General features: G+C 41.8%; 7 protein-coding genes across 7 annotated transcripts; 4 read left to right on the top strand and 3 right to left on the bottom strand. All coding sequences in view use genetic code 12, as the record gives it.

Moving 5' to 3' along the window:
* Window positions 1-1399: 1399 nt before the first annotated feature.
* Window positions 1400-3742, top strand: RJT20DRAFT_146031 (putative sulfate transporter; the record flags this gene model as incomplete). Its single annotated transcript, XM_064918839.1, has 1 exon — window positions 1400-3742. The coding sequence occupies one exon, from the start codon at window positions 1400-1402 to the stop codon at window positions 3740-3742; it is 2343 nt and encodes a 780-aa protein (XP_064772944.1).
* A 624-nt stretch (window positions 3743-4366) lies between these two features.
* RJT20DRAFT_52943 (uncharacterized protein) lies at window positions 4367-5496 on the top strand. The gene has a single exon (XM_064920516.1). The coding sequence runs from the start codon at window positions 4539-4541 to the stop codon at window positions 5262-5264; it is 726 nt and encodes a 241-aa protein (XP_064772943.1). The 5' UTR covers window positions 4367-4538; the 3' UTR covers window positions 5265-5496.
* On the bottom strand, window positions 5497-6187 carry DPM3 (Dpm3p). The gene has a single exon (XM_064920517.1). It carries the CDS (start codon window positions 6005-6007, stop codon window positions 5729-5731), a length of 279 nt encoding a protein of 92 aa, XP_064772942.1. The 5' UTR covers window positions 6008-6187; the 3' UTR covers window positions 5497-5728.
* A 710-nt stretch (window positions 6188-6897) lies between these two features.
* RJT20DRAFT_52954 (transcription factor TFIIIC subunit) lies at window positions 6898-9017 on the bottom strand. The gene has a single exon (XM_064920519.1). It carries the CDS (start codon window positions 8922-8924, stop codon window positions 7206-7208), a length of 1719 nt encoding a protein of 572 aa, XP_064772941.1. The 5' UTR covers window positions 8925-9017; the 3' UTR covers window positions 6898-7205.
* A 3053-nt stretch (window positions 9018-12070) lies between these two features.
* On the top strand, window positions 12071-13413 carry MDH1-1 (malate dehydrogenase). The gene has a single exon (XM_064917508.1). The coding sequence runs from the start codon at window positions 12328-12330 to the stop codon at window positions 13324-13326; it is 999 nt and encodes a 332-aa protein (XP_064772940.1). The 5' UTR covers window positions 12071-12327; the 3' UTR covers window positions 13327-13413.
* A 3975-nt stretch (window positions 13414-17388) lies between these two features.
* CAS5 (Cas5p) lies at window positions 17389-19971 on the top strand (the record flags this gene model as incomplete). Its single annotated transcript, XM_064921709.1, has 2 exons — window positions 17389-17574; window positions 17842-19971. The coding sequence occupies 2 exons, from the start codon at window positions 17389-17391 to the stop codon at window positions 19969-19971; spliced, it is 2316 nt and encodes a 771-aa protein (XP_064772939.1).
* A 247-nt stretch (window positions 19972-20218) lies between these two features.
* Window positions 20219-21847, bottom strand: AAT22 (Aat22p). Its single transcript, XM_064920515.1, has one exon. It carries the CDS (start codon window positions 21672-21674, stop codon window positions 20466-20468), a length of 1209 nt encoding a protein of 402 aa, XP_064772938.1. The 5' UTR covers window positions 21675-21847; the 3' UTR covers window positions 20219-20465.
* Between the last annotated feature and the right edge of the window lie 421 nt (window positions 21848-22268).

The raw sequence follows: 22268 nt of genomic DNA, 5'->3' as shown, positions 1-22268 counted from the left end.
GCCGTTTCGGGTCCGTGCGGCTATAGAATAGATGATCGATGTGATTTCCCTAGAGAAAGTGTTACAGAGAAGACATAGAATTCAAGAGAAAACAAGAGAGATGAGCAATGGATGGGCCGCCTCGCTTGAATACTCATAAGAACTAAGAACGAATTAAAGTCACCAGGGATAAAAACTAAGCACAAGGTGAAAAATGGATTAATTGTAGAAACCTTATTCTCTGGAGATTAGAGTGGATCTAGACATCACATTGCACATGTGCACAATGTCCGTATCTATCCTGAATTGTGGAGAGCAGCATAGCCGCAAAATAGTTTTAGTAAAGACTAGTACCTAGCGGATTGCCGTATGCATTATGGAGGCAATATGTACGGCGCCTACTAGAACTGCTCTACCATTATATCGTGGCAATAATTACCAATGAAATACCATGAAGCTCGGCCAATGATCTCAAATACGACTTAAGATAGCAACGTTGAAGAGAAGAAAAGGAAATGAGTGTCGCACCAGGCGTTACCTTTCAATCATCTTTTCGCTTTATTATTTAGATGCTGGTGACATAAGAATTTAAAAAAGAAAATAATATTCAATATAGTGATGAGGTTACATCGATAAAGTTTTTCTGTGTTTATAGTTCATGCACTGTATGCATACATTTACAAATTTGCAACTACGCAGGTTGATTTTAACAAATCCGTGTTCATGAGAGACGTCCAATGTCTATCGATGGCTTTGGCAAAATGTGTGAGTTAGGGTTTGTACAAGTAGGATCCCTCTGAAATGCAGTTGGCAATGCAACTGAGATTTTGAGCTAGGTTCTTAGTGAAGAGGGATGAAGATACTTTTCTTGATGGCGGTTCCGATGACCGTTTTAACTTCTTTCTTTTCCTGAAATATATGAGGCGACGTGATCTTGGATCAGAGTGTCAAGAAAGCAACCGTTATCTAGTATCATTATCCACATCGGATTTACTAAAATTATGATCCATGGACAGAAGCGAGATACCCCCTCCCCCGCTCCTCCATCTCAATTGCCACTGAAACAACCGTTTCGCGCTAATCTCAACGCTTCTGACCACTGTGTCTGTCTCTCCTAAGCGACCATCACAAATAAAACTTGATTCCAAAAGCTTGGGCTGCTTCCTTCAATCTAATCGGCAATGTCTTCTGCCCCAGAAATCAGACTTTCGCCTAACCGACTTGACAGTCTTATGCACGTGCATGACTCCATGCCGCAGCATTGGTCCCTTCCTAATCTGGAAATTGTCTGTCGCGTTTAATTCTTTTTTTAGCCATTGCTAAATTTGGTTCATTGAAATATCGAAATCTCCAGATCAATCTAGTTTTATTTAGTGTCTAAATGGTCAGTAGGAGCGTTTTATGAACTGGTAGCTACAAGATGAACACGGCAGATGAGAATACTCGTTTGTTACGCAACACAACTGCGAGTCCTCCAATTCCGAGCATCCGTTATGACACCAATACTCCTACATCTTCCTCTAGGCTTCCTTCACGGCCCCCACTATTTTCGATTCCTTCTACTCAATCGCTTCGTAGTTTGAAGAGTATTAATTCTCTAAATGATCCCTTGGTGGAAAACTATCTTAATGCAAATGCGAAAATCACGAGTGATGACGCTCTGACTATTTTCAATTTTAATGTGTTTAACAAAGTCAACGACAATTCTTTTGATGTCGGAGCATATTTTGCTTACTACCTTCCAATATTAAGTTGGTTGCCCAAGTATAATGTCAAAGAAAGCCTCTTAGGTGACTTTCTTGCTGGGCTATCGCTATCTTCCTTCCAGATACCGTTGGTCATGTCGATAGCAACTTCATTGGCACACTTACCTCCCATAACAGGTCTCTATTCAATTATTATTGGAGGTTGTACTTACGCCATTTTAGGATGCGTACCGGTGTTAGTGGTGGGCCCTTCTCCCTCGACTGCAATCATGTACGGTCAGACGATAGAAGCCATACGCCATGGTAGCTCCTTTGACAATTTTTCCCAGCTTGAAATCTCTTCAACGATGTCTTTTGCACTCGGTGGAGTGCTTTTGGCAAGTGGTTTGTTCCGTTTTGGCTACTTGGATAATGTCCTCAGTAGAGCACTTTTGAAAGGTTTCATCGCTGCTATGGGTTTCATAATGATTATCAACGAGCTCACCACGGAAATGGGACTCGTTGAATTATCCAAAACCCAACCCCATGTCACCACTTTGGACAAACTAATCTTTGTAATCAATAACTGGCGTGAAACTCACATCTTATCAGTGACAATATCAGCAGCAACCTTGACTGTTGTTATGACTGCAAGATATATCAAGGACACGCTCGTCAACAAATACAAATATCGCCTGGCTATATACCTTCCGGAGCTTCTATTGATGGTCATCATTGCAACATATCTTTGTTATAGATTTGAATGGGACCAGAAGGGTGTGGATGTGGTCGGCGATATAACTAATACAAATGACTCATTTCAAATAATAAATCCACTCAAGTGGAGCAAGTTGGGTCTCTATAAACATACATTTTCAACTGCTTTCCTTTCAACTATTTTGGGATATTTTGATTCAACGACTGCCACCAAGTCATTGGGTGCAAAGTACAATTATAACGTATCGTCTAATCGTGAATTAATTGCTTTGGGATCAACCAATTTGCTTGTTAGTTTAGTGAGTGGGTTACCCTCGTTCGGAGCTTTTGGTAGATCTAAGATTAATATCTTAGCAGGTGCAACGAGGCCAATGGCAGGGATCTTAATGGCGTTCGTCACGGTTATTGCAATCGTCTATTTTTTGCCATTTTTATACTTCCTTCCGGAATGTGTCTTGGCATTGACAACAACAATTATCGGTATTACGGTATTGCAAGAAGTACCACACGACCTAATGTTCTTTTGGAGCATTAAAGGATATGATGAACTCTTTACGTTTTTCTTCGTTATGGGTACTACAATTCTCTGGAGCGCGGAAGCTGGCGTTTCTCTTGGTGTATTAGTTGCTGTTGTAAGAGTTATAAGGCATAGTACTCGTTCTCGTATTCAAATTTTGGGTAGAGTTCCCAATACAAACGTTTTTAGGAATGCAGATGCCTTGATTGAAGAAAGCTTTGCTACTTTTGACGAAACTACCGGTAGTTTGGTCAATACTCCACACAACATATCTACTGAAAATTTAATTGGTTCTCCTCCTAGCAGCCCTAGTCCCGATCTCGTTAGTGCCGATAAGCTCTCGACACTCATTGCAGAGATTGAGCAAATTGAAGGTGTCCTTCTAATTAAAATTCCTGAACCCTTGAATTTTGCCAATGTGGGAGACTTGAAGAGCAAGTTGAGTAGAATTGAGAAATATGGATCATTATTGGTTCATCCATCGCAGCCAACCAAACGGGACTTCAATAGCAACAATATCAAAATCATTATCTTTGACTGCAAGGGAATGAACTCTATTGACTCCTCTGCAACTCAGGTCCTTTATGAAACCGTGAAGAAGTATGTTGAGGAAGATGAAATTGCCGTCTGCTTCTCGCGTGTCCATACGGACAAAAAAGTTAGAGACAAGTTCAAGCGGTCTGGAATTCAGGAGCTAGTCAATAATGGGTTTCAAGCGTATGCTAGAAATAGGGGAGCTCTTACCTTGGACGTCAACCATACGTGGTCAGCATCGGGCATGGGAGATGGTTTCTTCCTTAGTATGGACCTGGCACTCAAATCGATGGATATTCAACATGTCTAGCTCTGGTAATCTAACTAGTCACAAGACGTTATTTATAGACTTTTCTGCATTTAATTTAGTGTACAAGCATTCTTCTCCTTGATCTTCTGACTAGGACAATTCGTAGTGATTCTCGGTTTCGTAGCAACAAAGGAGTACCAGAATGTATGAGATTACTGCTCCTTAGTAGCTACTGAGATTTAGGAACTCCTTTCAATCAAGCTCGAATATAATAATTACTACTACATGATTCCATACTTGGTTCCAAATATTATTATTTTTTTGTACCATAACCCCCAACAACCTAGTATCCCAATCAATTCTTTCTGCTTCATTATAGTCCAACTTGCAGAAAACAAACACACACTTTTATAGTCCAGCAAACAACCATTTCGCCTAACAGTCCCAAGGCTGCCAATCGACTGCCAATCGACTGCAAAATGCGACATTTTATCTACCCCATCTCTTCCCATTTCGCATCTCACGATAACAACCTCTAACCAACGACATTTTTATGTCGCTGTCTCTTTCTTTAAATGACCAAATTTGATTAGCTAACGACAGCAAAGGTATTCATATGCTCTGGAGTATACACAACTGAGGGAGCTAGTCTGTTATTAGAGCGGTTCCTTTGGTTCGGATAGAATATTTAGAGGTAAGCACTCTTTTCCAGCTCATTAATTGACTTTTTTAGGGAACTTTTCAGCACTCTTTTGAGAAGAACTCTATTAATTTCACTGTAGAGTTGCATCAGTTGTCTGGTATCTGCTAGAAGATAAGACCCACAACGAAAAAGAATTCGCTTTTAAGTGATAGCATGAAAATTACTTCAAGGGTAAGCACACCTGTACTCAGAAGGTTTCAATCCACGGCAGCAAATGCCGCTGCTAGAGCTGCTAATGTCAAAAAGTATGCCTTCTATGACTTGGTTCTCAGAACACCTTCTCACCCAACACATCCCTTGGAATCAAGTATGATGTCCGACGACAGTCTCAACGAACTCAAGAAACACACTAAAACTACCTTCGAAGGAAAATACACATTGGACAATCTCACAGCAGAACAGAAGATCTCTCGGATTTTCGGAGGCCGTATCAAAGGAGAAAATCGTAAGTCGTCCAGTAGACTTCTGGTTGGAGAACCAAAGGTGATTGCTGGAATAACGGTGCCAGCCCGTCCACGAGAACCAGATAATTGTTGTATGAGTGGATGTATCAATTGCGTTTGGGAATTATTCAACGATGACATTAAAGATTGGGATAGCAAGCGAAAGATCGCTGCTAAGAAATTGGTTGAAGCAGGAGGCAGATGGCCCGAAAACTTCCATGCTCCGCTCAAGTACTTGAATAAGGAAAACTATCCATTATCAGTAGCAAAGGAATCGCCTGAAGTCCACTCTAAGATTATGAACAAGGAAGAGGATGAGAACTGGGCTGGTGTTCCTGTTGCAATTAAGGTTTTTGCGGAAACTGAAAAGCTCTTAAAGGCAAAGAGAAGAGCTCGTGAGAACAAGGGAACTACGGAGGTTCAGGCTTCTGCATGAGATGTTGGAATGAATTTATTGAAAGACCGAGTTTACGGTCGTGAGAAGAAATGACAGGAGAGCTGTTATACTTCTTATACTACAATCATTCTATTATGCCAGTTCAAGGTATTCGACATACACGACTTCTACAGCCGCTTTCAAACCATTCAAATTAAAGTTTTCGTTTGTTTAGTCATATTGCATTTTTCATGATATTGATTTTGTTATTCATAACGTTTATATCAATCCAATTGGCCGCTTTTAGGCTGCACATACGGACAGTTTTATCCGTTCTATTTATTAGAGTCTGACTCATTACGTATCAGTAGATTACAAATGATACAATATATGTTACTCGATACACATTCCTAATGTTGTAATTTCTTCATCGGGGGATCTTTATCTGTTTATTCTCCAACTAAATAAAGCTCTTTTAAAATACAGTAATAATTGCCTCTCCACGGCACCAACTCTGTTCTTCTCTAATCCAAGTCGAGGCCCTTGGTCTTGTAGAATTGCTTGGCCTCGTCGATTTGAACCAACAACTCCTTGTACTTATCCTCCTTGTCCTTGAATGTGAGGACACCCCAGCCCAAAGTTGCCAAGGCGTAGGAGCCAAACGTCACCAATCCCCACCAAGGCAAGAAAGGGAGGATTTCGCTGTGGATTTTCTCCGACACTGGGATCACTCCAGTGTATAATGCAAAGTAGACAGCGGATACGGCGAACACTGCCAAAAGCGCTTCGGTGGCTTTAGTCATGGCAGATTGTATTTGGCGGCGGGTGTATGAGTAATGAGATTTTACCGAGTTCGATGCTGGTCGGACTTACAGGGAAGTCGTTTATAGACTGATTTGTGGCAACTGACGATGAAATCAACTGAATTGAACACCACCAGATGATAAAGAAGAACACAACGATATACTCTTCTGAATTCTTTGCAGCACTCAGAATGCTTAACGTGTTTACTTCTGGTGTCCTGCAGGGGGGCCGTGTTAAGTGTGGGAGAGAAAGCGAGTGAGTAACTATGGAGGGGAGTTAACTATGTGAAGTATGTGAGGGTTAAGTATGGTGGGGAGTTAACTATGAGAGTGTTAAGTATAGAGTGTTAAGTATGAGAGATGTTAACTATGGGAGTGTTAACTATGGGAGTGTTAACTATGGGAGTGTTAACTATGGGAGAGTTAAGTATGAGAGTGTTGACTATGAGAGTGCTAACTATTAACTGTGGAAGAGTGTTGACTATGAGAGATGAGAATTATGAAAGTGTGTTAACTATGAGAGTGTTAACTATGAGAGATGTTAACTATGAGAGTGTTGACTATGAGAGTGCTAACTATTAACTGTGGAAGAGTGTTAACTATGGGAGAGTTGGCTATGGGTATGTAAACTACGGGGGTGTTAACTATGCAAGAGAAATAGTGTGGACTACTATGAGGATCTTCACTATGAAGGTCTTAGCTATTGGGTATAAACGCCTTAAATGCTAGTAAGTAGTGTTATGAGAGAGACCTACGTCGGTGTCAGGACAGGTGTCAAGAATGTATGTATGAGTGTATGAGTATACAAGCTATTGCGGGATAAGCAAATAACAGGTGTCTAAGATAGTGTTTACAACTGGATTATTAACTTATTACCATTCCCTGGTAAATGTGAACTTTGGATAAGCATAAAAAGTGAGTCCAACTATGGCGATCTGCTAACTCTTAATAATGTTAGTGAATTAACCCTTATTTTATGTATGTATATATATGGTAAGTCTCTGAGTGGTCATATAGTAGCTCAGATTAGAAGCTGGGAGGTGACGTTAAGGAACGATTCAGATTGCTTCACTCACTAATGATGACTTTTGATTATGATAGTCTCAGCGCCACTTATTATGATCTGGACCTTATCAATACCGAATGTTCTCTCATAAACGCATCTTCGGCTCTAACACTGCACTCTACTGTCCATTACTTATTCATCGTCTATCAAGTCCTGCTTGATAAATCCAATCAACTCGCTCAACTTATTAGGTCCATCCTCGTTCAACTGTGCTATCCTATTCATCAAATTCTCTTCGTCAATTGGCTCCTCACTCTCATCCTCTTCTGCTTGGATCTCTTCACGCTCAACTTCAACGTCAACATCCTCCTCTTCCTTGACTTCCTCGTCAACGTCGATTGCAGTGTCGTCATTGCCAGTATAGTCGGTATTCATGATCTTGTAGATCTTATTCTGGTCCATAGGCTCCTCCTTCACTATTCTATCAAGTTTGTATCGAATTATACGCCGCACAATTTCCATGGTCTGTCTATTAATCCAGCCGTCTTGGAAGTCGGGTGCCTCTCTCCAGAAGTCTTGCCCAAAGTAACTTTGGTGATCCTCTATCATTGTAGCTATATCCAAATCTAGGATGTCTCCCATTTGATACGTCACAGTTGAAGGTAATGTCACTCCATTAAAGAATAGGTACTCTGACACCTGAACCTCTTCAGCATGAGGACCCTTTTTGTTTCTCTTGTTACTTTCTATTACTGTGTTTGGTACGATTCGCTTCGATGGGACACGAGGCATTACAAACTTCAATCCTGGGATCCTGAAGTATTCACTTTGGTATATCCAATATGAAGGGTCTTTCTTGGGATCCACTCCAAATTTTATGTTACAGAATCTCCATGGTCCACTTTTGTAAATATACGTCACATATGGTAATGCTTGTTTTATGAATCTTTTTAGGTCTTCGGATACTATATCTTCCAACTGTTTACGGAGCCAAATTGGCTTGATTTCGAAGATTGTTTTCAACCAGTTGATACATCGTAACAATTCCGATTCTATAGTGTTGACAGCTAATTTCTTGGACTCCAATTCTTTAAGATTGGCGATGAGTTGCTCTGCTGGGGCATCTGGGACAACTGCTGTGTTGTAATCGATCATTTTGGTGAATAATTTGACAGTCTGCTTTGTTGAGAACACTTTGACATCACCACTCTGGGCATCTTTCACGGCCGTCGTGAATGGATTCTTTTGGTACCTGTAATCGTATGGGAATCGAATAGGACTCAATATCGGAGGAGGAGGCAATTGATGGTCAATGTTTTGATAGTACCCATTGTTATCCTTATAATCAGAGATTCCATTGAACTTTTCATGCTTTTCGAAGTACTGCTGTAAGGTGTCGTAGCGATTTGAATGAAGAATCGATTTGTTAAAATCTTGAACCATGCTGTTGTTCTTTGTTGATATCTGGAAATCGGCTATTGATTTGAACAGATAGGTTTTGTCAATTATCGCCACTGGCTGTGTTCTGTGTTTTGGTGTGTCGGTGTTCTTGTCGTTCAATTCTATCAAATCCTTTATCGAATATTTCAGAGGGTTCTCTTTGTAGTCTTTTGGTATGCTTCCCTTGGGAATGGACACCTTCAACAAGATTTTTTCGCTAGTGTTGAACAGCGATTGTATTGGATGGTGATGAGGGTCTTTTCTCAACCTCAATTCCAATGTATTTTCGAGCATTGTGTGATTGTTGAGGTTACCAGATTTATCTGGTGAGTTGATCACCGATGAAATCTTTTGTTTACCTCCAATCATCCCTATAGCACGGTCAGTATTGTTGACGATTAGCGGTAATTCCACAGCCGTCACATGTGGAATATCCATGGAATGCTTTTCCGCAATCTTTTTGTTGGACATGACTATTTTCAACTATATTGATAGAAAGACTGTTAGTGTTTACTCCATTTGATGTTGTTGATGATGGTGCAGATGATTTTAAGATGTCTCCATAGTTAAGAAAATGGAGGATGAGATTTCGTTTTTTGCGCGTTTATGATGTTAGGCGGCTTTTTAGTGAGGGGGTTGAAGCCTATAAAGAAGATTCAGATCTGTTGAAGTGGTACATTTATAACAAATGGCATCAGGAGGAGTTCATTTAATCGGCTTGCAGTTTGAATTAGAGGAAAGGAAATTTTAGTTTTAGCTAATAAATGTATCATATGTTTTTTTGTTCTGGTTTATGTTTTATGCTATATGGGTTCAGTAAAAATTCAAAGAAGAAAATGTGGATACTTAATAAGATAGTAATAAACGCCTCTAGACCAAGGAGTAAATACTATTATTTGAAAACTCATCGATCCACAATATTTGATAGGAGCGCTATCAACATGGTACTAAATGGTCCGATTACCGTTTATTTGATGCATTAAGTATAGTGGCTGCAAAATATGGGAGCAACCAAATATTCATTGGTGAAAAGTCTTTTTACATACAAGGATAATAGCTGGCAATTGTAGGTCCATAGGTTTAAGTTATACAAAGCCAGATTGTTTCAACTGGAACCATATTTGTAAATTGATAAGGTTGATTGATAAGTTTTTCCGGTAGAATGCTGAATGGCCATACAAGAGAAAGACGTCCTATGATAAGCACCCAAGTTTATATAAATGGTTGGTCGATTCGTCCTTTCATAGATTAACTACTTGCTACTATTGTAGCCTACCACCTTTAACCATGTATAAGGCATTGCATGAATTATTGGCGACTGCAGTCTCCAACGAAACATCCTCCAAGGAAGAGCCAGTTTCCCAAACAGACTCTCCTGAAATTCCTAGAATAATATATTCAAGCTCATCTGGTGACGAAACTCCTGCAACTACGTCTAGTAGCACATCCTCTGATTCTGAAAATGAAATCGAAGGTACCACCTTGTCCTTCGCAAAGCTGAGATACATGCTATCAAACGCTCCAAAAGGAATCTCATTGAAGCTTGGTCACCGAGACCATGAACTGTCTTCTTATGAGACTGAGGAAGAATGTGGAGATAATACTGTTGAACAAGTTCATACTCCTAGACCTGCTAATGTAGATGATCGACTGGTAGAAGCAATCCGTGAAAAGTATGGAACTCCATTTTTACTGCTGGAGAAGTTCCTTTCGACTAAGCGTTATCATAAATTAGCAGATTTTTTGGTTGAAAATGTTGTAACTTAGACTCAGAAAAATCGATTGCTTTCTCGTTTCGTGTTTCCATAGCTTGTGCACATGGTGGAAGAAGAAATTTTGAGACTTTGCCTTACGAATACGACCTCTATGCTTTCAAAGGACAGTTCATTGGGGTTATCTCAACTAAAGGTCGATTGAATGTCAGTCTTTAATGTCCGTTGAGTCGTTTGTTATTAAAGTACGCTGCAGAAGCAGACCTTTGTTGTGGTGGACTGGATGCTAAAACAATTCTCAACTCCGTCTACGATAAGGCTGCAACATGTCGACAGATCGGTGGATTACAATATGGGTATACAATAGAAATCGTGGCAAAATAAGCAGGATAAAATGGCGAATTTTAGGTCAATACTCTGAAATTCCTTACGATCAAGAGTCTTCGGAAGGTTTGTTGGGGTTAGTTGGACTTCCTCCCCTTAGTCGAGAAATTAGAAAGTAATAAATGAATGCAGTTATTATCGAATTTTCAGTGATTTGGAAGAATTTTTGACAATTTTTTGACATATTGCCTTACATATACAGCATTGAATGGACAATTGGGCCCGTCTAAGTTATTATTTATTTTACATTCTCTCTCATCACACTCATTTCACTCTCCTTAATATAAACTACACCTCTAACCGCTATACTTACTTACTATTTACTAAAGCAATAAACATCACCACTCCGAAAATTAAATGATTGCAAAATCCTACAACTGGCTGTTAAATCGCTCGGCACGCATTTTTCGGTTCCTCTCTCTAAATTTTTTATTGCCGCAACGGCGGTGCAGGGAGACGAATACCGTGAAAAATCCGTGAAAAATCCGTGAAAAATTGGAATCAGGGGACTGTGGAGCAAAAGGCTCGGAGTAGATGGGTAGTGATGAAATGGAATAGAAGATAACCTGAAATTTATGGAAAATAGGGCTAGATTCTTACCTTGCCGCTACAAAACCGTTTCCATTGCCATTGAAACGACAGCCTCAGTTTTCCCCCTAGAATTGACTCCCCAATCAACAGAGTCTTCCAGCTCCGTTTCCATCTCCGATGTCTGGGGTTATTTGATATCACGTGCCTGGATCTCAGGCACAAATCGGTCTGTTCGGTGTGGCCCCACACAGGAAATCATCCACTCTCATTGGTCAGTGGTGCTCTCGCCGACCACGACGGTTGCAATTTCCAGGCCCCACCTTTTCTCCCTGTGTCCGTGGTGGTCACTAAACAGCGGCATTGTAGAGGGTCAGAGTAGAGTTGGTGGTGGGTCTGTGGGAGATATACTACTGGTGTTTCAAAGGAGTGTTGTATTTTTCTATTGCCTCATGTTGAAGGGGTACTCTCAGCAAATTAAATTAATTCAATTGGTTTTAATTCCATTCGATGGTTACCCGGTAGTAGAAAATAGAAAATCATGTTGTTTATTGTAGTGATAACGGCAGACAAATTATTATTAATATCATCATCATAATCTCATAATCTCACAATCTTCTGAAAAAGCCTGAAATTTTTCAACCGTGTTTCTCGTCCGTAATTTTTTTCAAGCGTAATTTCTCTCCCTATTGTGTGTTCTCCCTTTCGTTAAGATCTATGAACTGCAAGATATGAACTGCAAAATATGAACTCAATTCACCCAATTCACCAAATTCTTCACCCTATACAATTAATTCACCAAATTCATCCCATGCACCCAATAACCTCTCTAGCCACTTTTTTTTGCTCACTCCGTTATATCCCATTCTCATCCACAGTAATTGTCAATCTCTGCCTAATCCCTCACTAATCCCTCATATCCTCACTAATTCTCTCACTAATCCTCCCTACACTCTCCCTACACTCTCCCTACACTCTCCCGTCTCCCCTACTAATCCTCCCTACAACCTCCCCCCACCTCACCACACACTCATACCGACAAGTGAAAAATTCCTCACTCTCACTCTCCCACTCCCTCTCTATCCTGTCTCCCATACCACTAATTCCCCGTCCAATTCCCAGAATCGTTTCTCGGCCAGTATATAACTAGAGCGAAATCCCCTTTGTCGCAGCCGAAATTCCCAGTTCTCTTCTGTTAGCATCTGCTATTCTCAGTTCCAAGTAACCCTAGCACCATCATCGCCATAACCATGTTCTCGAAAATCGCCAAGAGATCATTCTCTGCTTCTGCTGCCAACGCCCACAAGGTCGCCATTTTAGGTGCTGGTGGTGGTATCGGTCAACCTCTCTCCTTGTTGATGAAGTTGAACCACAAGGTCACCGACTTGGCCCTTTACGACTTGAGAGGTGCTCCAGGTGTCGCTGCCGACGTCTCCCACGTCCCAACCAACTCCACCGTCAAGGGTTACAACCCAGACCAATTGGCCGAGGCTTTGACCGGTGCCGATGTCATTCTTATCCCAGCCGGTGTCCCAAGAAAGCCAGGTATGACCAGAGACGATTTGTTCAACACCAACGCTTCTATCGTTAGAGACTTGGCCAAGGCTGCTGCCGACCACGCTCCAAACGCTGCTATCTTGGTTATCTCCAACCCAGTCAACTCCACTGTCCCAATTGTCGCTGAGGTCTTCAAGTCCAAGGGTGTCTACAACCCAAAGAAGTTGTTCGGTGTCACCACCTTGGACGTCTTGAGAGCTTCCAGATTCGTCTCTGAGGTCGCTGGTACCAACCCAGTCAACGAGAAGGTCACCGTTGTCGGTGGTCACTCTGGTATCACCATTGTCCCATTGTTGTCTCAAACCAACCACAAGGACTTGGACACCGAGACCAGAGATGCTTTGATCCACAGAATCCAATTCGGTGGTGACGAAGTTGTCAAAGCTAAAGATGGTGCTGGTTCTGCCACTTTATCCATGGCCCAAGCCGGTGCCAGATTCGCTGGTTCCGTTCTTGACGGTTTAGCCGGCGAGAAGGATGTTATTGAGCCATCTTTCGTCGACTCCCCATTGTTCAAGGATGAGGGTGTTGAGTTCTTCTCCTCCAAGGTCACCTTGGGTGTTGAGGGTGTCAAGAGCGTCCACCCATTGGGTGAATTGTCCAACTACGAAGAGGAGTTGGTCAAGACCGCCAAGGAGACCTTGATTGCCAACATCAAGAAGGGTGTTGACTTCGTCAAGCAAAACCCATAAGCTTCATGTGGACCTTTGGGCAATAGATGATTTTATTATTATTGTATATATGATTAAAAGAGTTAATATTACGTATTTCTCGACGAAGACTTTGAAAAGTAGGTTAGTAGAGAATATCAGAGAGGTTATAGGGTTCAATATTCTACAGTTTTGACTGAATAATTACACCAATTGGGTGAAAAATCGCCCTTTAAAAGGACTTTTTTTGAAATTGACTTCACAGTACACCTTCTACATCTCCCAGGATCAATAGTCATGTCCTTTTCTTCAATATACATTGTCATTGATTCGGCTCTCCATGATATTCCAAAGGTAATAGAAATCGTATACTAATCGATATTTCAGATGACGTAATCTATTACGCCATCTCATGGGGAGAGTAATATATGCAGTGACAAATCTCATTGTGACATAAAGATCTGTGCACCAATAGTATATGATTAGTATGAGACTATTAGATTTCGCCCAGTGTATGAAGTCCGAGTTCTTATAGTATAAAGAAGTAAAGAAGTGGAAATTGTTCCTGCTATATATTCCTGCTATACCATATTAATGAAAAATCTCATATCAATGCTCATCTATAATAATAATACTGCTTTTTTAACTGTATTCTCATGTTCATGAACTGGTACATTTCTATCTTTGGCCGTAATATCTGATATTCCAATGTATGGGTCTGGCCCGTACCATTCCTACTCCATTACCCACCCCATCCTCCTGTCACACAATCTGTTTTTTTCTCTTCACAGAAACCCATTTACTCCAATCAATACACAGCACCCACTCAAACATGCTTAATTCTAAATCTGCTCTCTCTTCCCTCCTCCCCAACTCTACTCTACCCTCTGCCACCCCGTAAATCTGTCAAACAACCACATCCAATCCAAATCCGTAAAACACCACCCCCTTGGCCAATACCTCAACTCATCCTCCGACTTTTTACGTCCACTCCCCACTTTCCACAAGACCCGAGGAGTTAAGATCCCAAAAGGGAGATATGGGAAATTGCATCAACGACGTGCTTACGTAAGCGAAATCGACAGTATTCATTTTCCATGAGCAGCGGGTTTAGAGAATTTCCCGAAGTTGGCAGTTTTTTCGAATCTTGGTAGCGCAGATGATGATTTCGGTAGGCGCACGTCCTTTTACCTGATTGGGTAATTTGGGATTTTGCAGCGGCTCGAGAAAACGGTTGCGAAATATGTCTTTTTTGGTGTCAAGAATTCGGTTATGACATCTATAAAAAAATCACAGGATGTGTGCACTGATGGGATGAGTGAAAGTGAAAGGTAGGCCCATTTACAACATAGCAACCGTTGCCGATACATGAAGAAGATAGCAAGAAAAGCCGTCTCCGTATTTCATTCCAATGCACCATCGTTCGTCAAAGCAGCAAGCAGGAGATTCAAGGGGAAAACTCTAGTGCAGAATGTGTCAACAGTTCATGTGCTCACATCTAGAACACATTCTTCTAGATCGGAATGTGCCGTAATTTGCAGCTTTTCTCTTGCCACTGGGAACGACGTGTGAGCATAAATTGCCCAACGGCCAGGATGTTGGCTTGTTTCCCTTTAATCCTTGCAGGATACTACTTCCTTGGCCCTGGGTCGCCTCTCGTAGATCGCAGTAGAACGATTCGCCAGAATAGGTTTTTTTAAAATCACCTCGAATTACATCTACCGCGATAGATTAACATCGTTTCAAATAGTCCTAGGACCCTCCACTTCCACGCACGCCCCATATTTAAGTGTTCAGTAATGTGTATTTAGGCTCAATAGGAGCTGACATATCAATCAGCAAGACGCGTCTGTTAATTGCTTTGGAACGATTTTCGGTCATAAATGCAAACCTGCATATGTATTCCGACCTGCAGCTTCATAACCTTTGTTTAACGTATAGAACTATTTTCACAAGTCTCCAAATGCTCGTAATAATAACCCCAAGTTGGGGAAGCCAGCAGTGGCTCTGTTATAACATTGCATTGTATTTTTCTATTACAGATCATAATATGCTTCATGGATACAAAATATTGCGGCGGGTGTAAACGGTTCATGCACCAACGGCCTCGGAACTCATTCCGATCGCACTTTATGTTTCACACACTCACCAGTTTGTGATTTGTTTCAGGTGTAACTCCATGTACTCGGGCTCCTCTAAATTACAATATAGCAGAATCAACTGGAGTTACTGATCTGATCACAGGCAATGAATAAAAATTGTCGACGTACACACTACCACCGATTATCTTGGATCAAGAAAAGATAATCGTGTTAGAAAACGACTTTGCCGTGGGAGACCACTAAGCTCTTGCGGTTCAGTGCAGATCAGCTCGTGGGGATCACCTGGTGGTTCTCCGGTAATCTCTGGGCAATTCCGTTTTCTACGCCCAGCCTCCTTTTTCTAGTACTTAACTGCTATATTCAAGTAGTAAAAAACCTCAATTCCTGCGATGAGTGCTTCGTGCCCCAAAGGTGCAAGCGGAACATCGCACACCAACACTGCAATAATTGGTCTAAGATGTGCATGTTTTACCAACGAGTCTGCCTCTGTCGGCGTAATGTACAAAGTACAGTATTCACACATTGCTTTAAAAATAGATTTTTCGGTGTTACAATATCAGTAATTTGGGATAGTGGCTGAGAAGGTCTGTGCTCGCAATTTTCAGCGATTTCCGAAGAGTGGGCCAAGATGGCCGCCGTGGCACCATTTCCCAGATGTCCGCTGGTGTCAACAACCCAGCCAAAACGAAATGGAATTACACATTACACCGTGTCGTGAACATGAAACTGCCACCATAAGCCTGTCCGCTTTCGTCTGTTTGTTGCAACCATTTTTTCCAACCCCAGACAATCTTTCCTCAGCTGGAACGCAACAACGGATTCCACCTCAGCTCCAGATTCACTTGTCTATGAACGACAGTCCATTAACCCCGATTGGGACGCGTCCCCAACTTCTTTTTTTCCTAAATCGATATCAAATCTTTCTCCCGGTGCCACAATTTCCGGCCCCTCGGCGGAACCCCCGAGCTGCTATTCTTCCAACCATCAATCTTCTTCCATCCACCTAACCATTACTGATAAATACTCCTAATTACCACCACACCACATCCGCCTTGGAGATCGCTTGGTGTTATCCGGTCGAGGAAGAGGCCGGTGCATAACTGACAGCAGTTAAGATGTAGGTTCTGTGGATTTTCTGGGTTCCATGGCGGTAGAGAATGCCACTAATAACAGTAGTAGTAGTAAGTGATTTAATAATAGAACCAAGTAAATTATTGGAATAATGGTAATAATAGACTAAGTAATAATTGGTACTACCACCACCACGAACGAACAATCTCCTCCACCTCCTCCTCCTCAGAAACTCAATTTACTTCCATATCCTATTCACCCACCCTCCCTAAATATCCCATGTATTTTTATATTTTATGTACCTATACCTATACATGTACATATGTACATATGTACTCACTAAATTCGATCACTGGCCAGTAATTTATTATACTGTCACACCGACTCCTGTGCTGTGCTTCTTCCTCCGACTACTACCACTTACATTTCCTACCCATAGATAGCGGAAAGCGGCCAATTTCTGGTGTTTATTTGTTACGTCTTAATTTACTGTGATTATTCTTATTCTTATTATTATTCTTCATTAATATTATTCTTATTATTATTACTATCATCACCAATTCTTTCTTATTGTGACTTTTTTTTTCTTTAGTTATATTTCCTTTTCTCTTCTGTTCTTTCTCTCGGTAGTTTTCTTTCTGTTCATCTTGAACACACTCAAAACCCTCATACCCATCCGTCCTCTCGCTACCACCAATCTACCATTCCTCCTGGGTTCTCTCACTCACTCACCCACTTCCCTTCACAACCACCGAATTTCGCTTCTCCTCTCTTAAGAAAAAAAAAAAGAGGCCTGAAAATCTCGGAAGTGTTGAAGATTCCAAAAACCAGTGTTTACAGGGTTTTACGGTTTATTGTCGTTGTAAGCAGTAGTTTCGCCGGCAGCTGTATCTCGCACTCAGGCATTTCATCACAAGTGTCGTCGCCAGTCATGGACAAGTACCTCATGAGTCTGCCTACGCAGCTCTCCCAACCATTCGACGTCTCCAGCGATGGCTCCTTCCACCACCTAAACAATGTGGATTTCTACGAGGCCCAGTACGGCAATGGCTCTGGAGAAAATGCCCAGAATGACGTTACAAGCCTGGGAGATGACCAAGACTACGCCGAGGAGCTCGTCCCCGTTTCTGCCAACAACCACGCCGGTAAGAATGTGCTCCTCAACAGTGATTTGGAGGCTATAGGGCTCTCGCTAGCACACAGTGCCAATCTCGGACTCACCGACGATATGGACACCACCATGGATAGCACACACAACCACAGTAATAGCACACTTACATTATCCAACAGCCGAATGGACGGCGGGGCTTCTCTTCTGGAAGTGGCCAATCGGTTTTCCCACTCCAAGAACATTCTGTTGGACGACGGCACCTACAACTCACAGTTCTTATCGCAGAGACCTCCAGCAAGACACCAAGCCACATTATCCACATCGTCCATAGTGTCAATTTCCCAAGAGCCGCCAACTTCACTTCAGAACCTTAATCAGAACTCTCAATACCACACCAATGGTAATGGCGGCTTCGTGGCTTCCAATAATAACACCAATGGTACTGGAAATATGACTCAGTCGTTTTCCACCAGCACATTGTATTCTATTGACTCGATCCCGCAACTCTCCTCATCTGTATCCAACCAGTCACTTTCTGACTCACCCAGTTCGCTCCAGCATATCGCTCTGTATCCGAAACTGAACGGTCAGTCCAACTCTCAGCCAATAATGGCGACTCCTCGTCGAGTTGGAAGAAACAAGTCACTTTCAGTGTCTTCGGTGACAAATAATACAAACAATTTCGCTAACATAGGAGCCAACAACCTTCTTTTCAATACCCCAATGAGAGGAGGCCCTGTTTCGAATGCAGCTCTCTCTCCAGTCAACTTGTCGAATGCTCCTTCGTCCAAAGTGACGAAAACTCCTCACACAAGCAAGAAAGGGCACAGTAGATCTCGTTCTAGAATGTCCATAGATGCTACTAACATTCCTATGACTCTTGGTGGAGTCGCAGCCAGTAAGTCGACGTCGTTTTCAAACTTGGTCGGTTCCAACACAAACTTGAATCCATTCTATACTCCTTCGTCCTTTGTTTCTCCTCGAGTTGAGAAGATAGGAGGGGAACTTGATGACATTGGAACTCCATTGCAAACTCCAATGTCGAAGAACAATTTCAGTAGCCACAATGCCAGCAATAGCATGGGAAATGGCTCAATAAATCAAACAGGACTGTTTTTCAGTCCAAGTACAAACCAAAGCACAGCTGAAACTAGTAACAATTCTACAGGGCCCTACACTCTCAAGAGACATGATACATTGGACTCTATTAAAATCGAAGAACAGGATGATGATGCATTGAAACAGTTAAGAAAAGCAAAGAGCTTTTCAAGTATCCACAAGGTTGTCGAAAGTAACAAATCCTTGCAGAACAATAAAATTCCACTTAACTCAAATAGAGCACAATTCTCTATTCAAAAGGATGACTCGTTCTTCAACGCTGCAGATTTGTCGTTGCGTCTCTCCAATCAATTAGGAGATGACACTGGAAATGATACAATTCAGGCAAATACAACGACAATCATTAATGGCAGCACAACGAATCATTCCAACGAAGAATCACAGGTTGTTTCCTCGTCATCTACCCCAGGAATCTTCTACACCAATAACTCGCCACTGGTGGCTTACGGTCAACCGTTCAACGTGTCTGACGCTTCAAAAGCATATAACCACTTGGTTCCAAACAGCGCCAATGTGGAATATAACGACGCCTCTTTCCTTGACAACAGTACTTTCCAAAGAAGTAACAGTTCTAACACTGTTACCAGTGCTGCTCGTACATCTACTTCGTCTTATCGTAGTAAAGGTATAGATTTATTGCTGCCTCTGTTTTCGAGTGACCAGAATAATTCTATCTACAATAATAATATCGATAAGTTCAATAAGAACCTCTCCAAGAACCTCAGTCAGTCGGCCACGGCAGCTCCATTTACTAAGTCATACCCAGCTTCGATCGACTTGGCGTCTATCGCCACTTCTCCTTTGAACAGTCTTCGTGATTCTAGCAACAACCAGAGTGCTGTGAACTTTCAGGACCAATCTAGACCACAATCAGGTGCTCAGATGTACTCTAATATGACCAACGGCATGGTCTCAATGGGAGGAGTTTCTCAATCTGGCTTGTTACCCCCTATGGCAGCTTTCCCGGTTCTGCAAGATGTGTATGGCATGCAATACATGCAAACATCTTTGAACGGTGATAATAGTCTTCCTGTGTCTGCAACTGGTATGAATTCAGCTAATGTCCCTGTGGCAGACACCAAAGCAGAAAAGGACAAAGTCAAAAAGCATAAATGTCCTGTCTGTGATTCTAGGTTCCAAAGACCAGAGCATGTCAAGCGTCACATGAAGAGCCATTCATCGGAGAAGCCTTTCGAATGTGATGAGCCTGAATGCGGTAAACGGTTTAACAGAAAGGATAACTTGAAGGCGCACCTCAAGAAAATCCATGGAAGGGTAGGTTAGAGAAAATGATAATGACTTTCTCATCGGCGTATGGTTGATAGGGCATTTACATTATAAGTAAGGGAATAAGCATTTGTCGCATGTATTATATTCTTTGCTGATGAAGCATTCATAACAGTGAGACGGCGTCATTATATATCAGATGCATCTTAATAGCCTTGGAAGATCCCAAAGGAATGGGATCTACGGCTTTTCTCATTTATGTATAATAGTTTGATATTTGAACTTAGTTTAGACTTGTTAACCTTTGCATGCAAAATTTACTTTATAACTGGAACTTTATAGCTCGGAAGAGTTTTCATATTGAAATAGTGTAATGCCTATTGCAGTTTGTTGCGTAGTACAAATAAAATCGATAGCCATATTTTTATCATTAACCTTTTGCACCCAATTATTTATTCCTCATATTACCTTCTATATAATCTTATTAACCTGGCCAATAGGCCCGTCATATGCTTGAGGGGGAAGTGAATTACTAGTATATCAAGTAGAAATTAGGCATTTCTTACCACTTCGTCGATAGCCTTACAGAAGTACTCGACGTTATTGTTATTCAATCCAGCGATGTTGACTCTTCCAATAGAGGTAGAGTAGACATTATGCTCAGAGATTAACCTGTCGTTTTGCACTGGAGTTAAACCGGAGTACCAGAATAAACCTTCTTGCTCGACGACATGGTCCCATTTACCCGGGGTCTTTAATTCGGTCAATATGTCAAGGACCTTCTTCCTGATGGTCTTCAATCTCTCGGTGATCTCTGCAACATCATTGTCCCATACTTGTTTCAATTCTGGGGATTGGAAAATGATGGAAGCGAGTCTGGCACCATAAGCTGGTGCGAAGGAGCATTCGCTTCTGAAGTTAGCAACTAAGGTGCTTTGAGCATTTGGAACATACTCCTTGTCTTGAACAACGGCATGAACACATCCCACTCTTTCTCCATATAATCCCAAGTTCTTTGAGAAGGACTGACAAACGACGAATTCCAAGCCCAATTCGTAGAAGTGTCTAATTGCCCAAGCATCCTTGTCCTTATCCCCAGATGAAAATCCTTGGTAAGCAGTGTCGAGGACTGCAATTAAGTCTCTTTGTTTAAGTAATTGACCGATCTTCTTCCATTGTTCTTGAGAGTAGTCAGCACCCGTTGGGTTGTGACAACAAGTTTGGAACAAGAAGACAGAGTTGGCTGGAGCGGACTCCAAAGCCGATACAACAGCATCGAACTCTATTTTCTTAGTCTTTTCGTTGTAATGGGTGAATGTGGTGACCTTAGAGCCAATGAACTCGATCATTCCAATGTAGTTGGACCAACTTGGTACTCCAAGGTAGAAGTTGGTGTACCCAGCTTCTCTTAAGAAGACAAAACCCATATGAAGTGCACCAGTACCGGAAATGGTTTGTAATGAGGCCAACTTTCCTTCAGCAGCGTATTCCTCCCCAAAAGCAACCTTTCTGGCTCCCAGAATGAATTCTGGGATACCTTGCATGTTAGTGTAGTTGTGGCCTGGGTCATTTGCGGCCAAAACCTTCTTGGCTTCGGCTACACAAGGGAACAAGTAGGAACCACCTTTTTCGGACTTGTAGACACCAATGGAGACATCGACCTTATTTGGACTGGGGTCGTTGGCGTAAAGAGTCATAGTCTGGACAATGGGGTCTGGGGCCTCTCTTTCCAATCTGTTGAACTTAGAAGTGACTGTCATGATGTTGTGAGCTCTTATATTATTTAAGAAGGAATATATGGATATCTCTAGGAATAATACAAAATAACAAGTGAAATTTTTCGCTATAAACAAAAGAAAATCTCACAACTCAAGATTATACAGAAATATCTACTAACACAACTCTCTTATAGCGAAACAGCCTTCTATTTTATACTAACATCCCGTTATGACTATAACCCTAACAAAAAGTTTCACGCCCAAAAAGGCTATAAGCGGCATCCGAAAATTTTTCTATGGCGCTACCATTCGTGAGGCTTTCCTGGCTGCGTTTGTCTTTTTCCGTCGATTGCCGCATGGGTTGCGTAAAATGTGGGGCTCGTGAGCCGCACGGTTCTAAGCGAAAGCGGAATCGGAAGAGGAGGACCGAGAGAGATGGGAGCGATAACCTGGAAGGTATAAGGAATGGTTTGAGGAGTTGAAAATTTGGGGTAGAGTCGGGGTATTGACGTAAAGGACTGTTGCAAGCGAGTCATTTAAGGGGGGAAAGAAATTGGGTAAGTTTAGCGTCTAATGCCGAAAGTGAGGTGCAGAATGCTTAATGTGTAGTTGTATAAGGTTAGTGTGCAATGGCTG

The sequence above is a fragment of the Scheffersomyces xylosifermentans genome (genome assembly GCF_036884685.1).
Source record: "Scheffersomyces xylosifermentans strain CBS 12540 chromosome Unknown RJT20scaffold_6, whole genome shotgun sequence".
Lineage (NCBI taxonomy): Eukaryota > Fungi > Ascomycota > Pichiomycetes > Serinales > Debaryomycetaceae > Scheffersomyces > Scheffersomyces xylosifermentans.
Note: the sequence above shows the minus strand (reverse complement) of the source record. Positions and strands in the feature narration are given on the sequence as shown.